Source organism: Octopus bimaculoides, chromosome 3 (assembly GCF_001194135.2).
Source record: "Octopus bimaculoides isolate UCB-OBI-ISO-001 chromosome 3, ASM119413v2, whole genome shotgun sequence".
NCBI lineage: Eukaryota > Metazoa > Mollusca > Cephalopoda > Octopoda > Octopodidae > Octopus > Octopus bimaculoides.
In genome coordinates this window covers 165,584,331-165,589,284 of record NC_068983.1, presented here as the reverse complement: position 1 = coordinate 165,589,284, position 4,954 = coordinate 165,584,331, and the positions used below count along the sequence as shown (strand labels likewise).

At 37.5% G+C, this 4,954-nt stretch overlaps 1 protein-coding gene across 1 annotated transcript in view; it reads right to left on the bottom strand.

Moving 5' to 3' along the window:
- The window catches only part of LOC106867344 (hairy/enhancer-of-split related with YRPW motif protein 1), a 10,563-nt gene extending 8,031 nt beyond the window's left edge, over window positions 1–2,532 (bottom strand). Inside the window, exon 1 of the mRNA XM_014912193.2 lies at window positions 1,716–2,532. Coding sequence (XP_014767679.1) covers window positions 1,716–1,777 — 62 coding nt within the window. The 5' untranslated portion in view covers window positions 1,778–2,532. The remainder of the gene's footprint in view (window positions 1–1,715) is intronic.
- Between the last annotated feature and the right edge of the window lie 2,422 nt (window positions 2,533–4,954).

The following is a 4,954-nucleotide window of genomic DNA, read 5'->3' as shown; positions in this document are numbered from 1 at the left end:
TATATATAACGTGCACAAACATATTCATTAGATATAATATAGTCACCTCATATATATATATATATATATATATATATATATATAATGCATGCACATATATTTACATTATTTAGAATACATGCATTTTATATGAAATAATATTACATTGGATGTGAGGCATACATATGTGAAAACACACACACACACAAGTATATTTCCATACGTATATTATTTTTTAAAATGTGTGTGTGTATATATATATATATACATCTTCTTTTCGCCCTGTACTTTTTCCTTGTCATTGGCCGACGAAGATTCAGGGCCGCCGCCTTCCAGGATTTTAGTGGCGAAGTTTTAGTCTTGGATATATTTAAACACGGAGTTTGTTTCTTATTTTCTCGTTTTTTATACAACAAATGCTCCAGGTAACTTTTTGTCTTGAAGTGTCGCAACTCGAGAGACCGGCTTTCACTGCTATACACAGAAATATGGATACTGTATACTTTTGTAAACAACATGTGTGTATGTATGTATGTAGGTAGACATCTGTGTGTATATATATATATATATATATATATATATATATATATATACTGTATTTTGAATATGCTCCTCATCTGATGATTGTATACGTACACACACACACATACACACGCTCACTTTTTTTTTTAATCAGTAGAAAGTTACGAAAGTGTCTCAACTTCCAAGAGATTGGTGTTTGCCATTTATCAAATCGATACACGAAACTCTCGACCCTTGAATCACTTCTGAAACTTTTTTGCCGATCAAAAATCAAACCAGCAGCATATATATATATATATATATATATATATATATATATATATACATACACACTGGTGTATCGACTTCTATTTGTTCTGTCAGATCTAACTGAAGCTACATAGATACAAGATAAATAGATATATTATAAGCATACATACACAGATATATATATATATATATGTATGTAGTAACGGAAGATTCTAGAGGATCTAGCACCTAACTTTTGGAATGAAAGCTTTAACAACTCTTATAGTACTGAAGTTCCCACCCTCTTCGTTTAGAGCAGTGTGTCTCAACCATTTCTTTTTTTAACATATCAACTGCATTAATTCCTGTTTTGCTCCACTGGACCCTCGTAACTATTGGACGTTTAAAAAAACCCTAATATATTTTTATGATTAAATATTTTTAGAAATTGTATAAAAAAAATTGTTAAAATATTTTGTGTATTGTTGATGTATAACTAATTTATTGCTGATAAACTTTAAGAACAAAGTCTTTTATGGAACCCCTAAGGGTGATATGGAACCTGGTTAAGAATCACTGGTTTAGAGTAAAGATACAACACTGTAATAGTTCAGGTTTGAAAGACCCACTGCTTTTCGGTACGTTGCCAAAATAACTTAGAAAATCTACGAAGAATGAGTGTGGATGAATTCAAACAATATTTAGACAAATTTTTGTCAGAGATACCAGATGAAGCCCCATCAGAGCGAGAAGAGCAAACAAGGACCCGGGAAGTGGGTTGAAATAAAAGTGGTGCATCAGCATCGACCCACGGCCCCTGAAACCAGTAAAAGAAATATATATTATGTACATAATACCCATCTATATATAACTGAATGCTGCCGGCCAGCGAGTCTGTGGTGTGAGTGTATAGTTTGCGCGACAGTGTATTTGTAAACAAGGAAACATGCCTTCAGATGGAATTATTTGCTAAATGTTCAACTTACCCAGCTTTGAGTCGGTCGTCAAAGACATCATCCTGCTCCGATTCACTCAGGCTTCTTTTCATTGTGAAATACAGCTTGAACGGTTGGGTGGGAAACTTGAAAGAGATGTGGTACGTTTAGCAACTGAATGCCAAAATGCAAACCCAAATAAACACGGGTTCGAGATCCAATTGGAAGAGCAAGAAATATATATATATATATATATATTGTATATATATATATTTTTTTCTTCTTCGAAGTTTCCGTTCTTTGTTCACAATGGATATAGTGTAATGGATATCCTTCAATATTTAACGGAAGGAAGCAAAAAGGAATTATAGAATAAAGATTGAGAATATATCTTAGAGAGCGATATTAAACTGTGTATGTAATGAAAGAGGAAGACAAGGAGACAAGTAAATGAATGCTGTTATTATGACTATTATTAATAATCGCAAAAATAGGAGCCGCAAAGTTCGGGTGTTTTCTTCTGGTGAGAATAAATAACTTTCACTTTTGTGGAGTCGGCACGTGTATGTATCATCAAATATGTTTGTATATCTATCGTATATGTCACCAGTGACCATCAGTATTGATGTAAAGTGCAAAGTAGGGCTAACTGTTTGAGACAGAAACGACACAGCAACAATTATAATTATGATAGTAACAATTGCGATCTTGAAACACGTATTAATCTCGCTGTTATCAAGAAATCCGTTAGATATATGAAAACTTATATGAACAGCTAGAAATGTTTAATTTCGAAGTTTTAAATATATAACTACTATTATTTATTGTTAATATGATAATAATAATTAATATTATTATAATTTGTGCGTTTGTTATTATTTTGTTGTGTTCAATGATTATAATATTTTCATGGCTTATTATTATAAATTAAAAAAATGTTAACAACAGCAAAATTTATAATAACGAAGATATAAACAGAATACTATTCAAAATCTCATCGTTATTATTATATTTGCTGTTGATGATAATGTCATCGTCGATGTTGATGATGCTGTTGAGGTTTTAGTTCTTAAAAAAGTTTCTTCAAAATCGGTTGCTGGTTATTATTATTGTTTGTTAAGAAGTTCCACTTGTAGTAAATGTAAACGGGGCCAAAAAAGACAAAAAGAAACAGGAAGACCCAAACAGGTAGCTTAATGTATGTAATGGAAACGGAAGAAGAAGGAGAAGTTGAAAAAAAAACAACAGAAAAAAGCCGCGTGTTCAAATGATTGAAAGTAAAGGCCGGACAGGTAAAATCGGCGCACTGCATGCGCGTTGCCGTACGTCCGTCGTCGAAGCGTGCGTGGGTACGTGTGCTGGTCCCTAGGCGCGTGTGCCTACTTTAACCTCCCCGACAGTCGGCCCGACGGAAGGCGGACGATCACGACGACGGCGAGGAGGAGGAGGTGAGGGAAGAGTAGGATTCACAATGTAGCAGTAGCAGCACTGTTTAGTAGTCGTAGTAGTAATAGGTTTGTTGTTGGTGGTGGTGGTGATGGTGGTGATAGTGACAGTGGTGGTTGTGGGGGAGGTAAATTTCGAGAGAAAAGGAAAACGAAAAAGAAACGAAGTGGAAAGGGAGGAGGAGGAGGCGGCGGCGGCGGTAGATTGTGAAAGAAGGTGGGAGGGGGAGGAGGCGAAGGCACAAGTAGTGTACGAGAAAAAGGGAAGGGAGGGTAAAGGGATTAGATGGGAGAAAGAGTTGTAGGGAGAGGAAGCAGAAATACAGCAGCAGCAGTAGTAGGGGAGGAGGAGGAGAGTAGAGAGCCTGACAGTTTCTACTCCTCCTTCTCCTCCTCTATAACTTCTATTCTTCTCTCTTTCTCTTTTCTTTCCACCAAAAAGTTTTGGAGAAAAGATACACACGCACGCGCGCGCTCACATGCGTACACACGCACGTACACACGCACGCACACACGCACATGCATGCGTACACACGAACGCATACACACAAACGCACTTGCGCACGCACACACGTACGTACACATGCGAACACGCGCGCGCACCCACTGAATAAATAGTGTATATAATAAATAAATATCGAAATAAATCTAGTTGGAACTGTGTGCCGTGTGCCGCCGTGCCGCCTCCCAACACTGACCGCCTCCTTCGCATACGTCATTTTCCTTTCTTTCTCTCTCTCTTTCTTTTTGGGAGATATCCGGTCTTTTCATTGGTTGCTTGTTGGCATTAATTAACATGGTAATGGTGAAGATGGCGGTGATTAATTAACGCAGTAGTGGTGGTAGTCATTCAACACACACACACACACACACACACACACACACACACACACACACACGGGTATGCATATATGTCCATACACCCAGAGGGCCCCGGTGCGTGGATAAGTTAGGTTTTATAGCCCGACATCAAACTTTTCTCTCCAAATAAACTAATAAATAAATAAATAAAATAAATGAATAACTAACAAACTTTGTATCAAGTCTGATTGGGTCTGTTTGTGCATGCGCAGAGAACACATACGTACACATGCACGCACACACACATATCTATGTGTGTGTATATATATATATATATATATATATAAATAATATATGAGTATATGCATATATATGTACATGTATGTATATACGTTCATCTACATGTACATATAGATACATAACTGGGTATATATATACACACATGTCCGCAATAGACATATGAACACTTATGAAGATAAACACTCGCAAACACACGCACGCTTACACCGAGGAGACATATACACACATTCACATATACACACACACACAGTCACACACACACACAGTCACACACACACACGCACAAGCACACACACTACAGGCACACGCGCGCGCACATTTCTCTGTTTTTATTTGTATTAAACCAGAGCTTTGCTATGTTCGTGTGTTCGCTCGCATGCCTCTGTATGTGTGTGTGTACGAGTGTGTGTGTGTGTGTGTACGGATTGCCTGGCTTGTGCTTGGCTGGCGTGTGTTCGTGTGTTCGCTCCAAAGAGTGCGCGCGTGTGTGAATGCGTGTCCATGTAAAGGTGTGTGTGTGTGTTCGCTTGTTTATTCTCTGAATTCGTCCCTACTCCTTTCTCTCTCTCTCTTTTCCCTCATATCCGCTCACTCTATTTCTATCCTTCTCTCTATCTCAACCTCTCTCCTCTCTCTTTCCTTCTCTCTCCAGTTCTCTCTATCTCTTACACATCCTCCCTTTCTCTCTCTCCCATCTTCTTTCTTTCTTTCTTTCTTTCTTTCTTTCTTTCTTTCTTTCTCTCT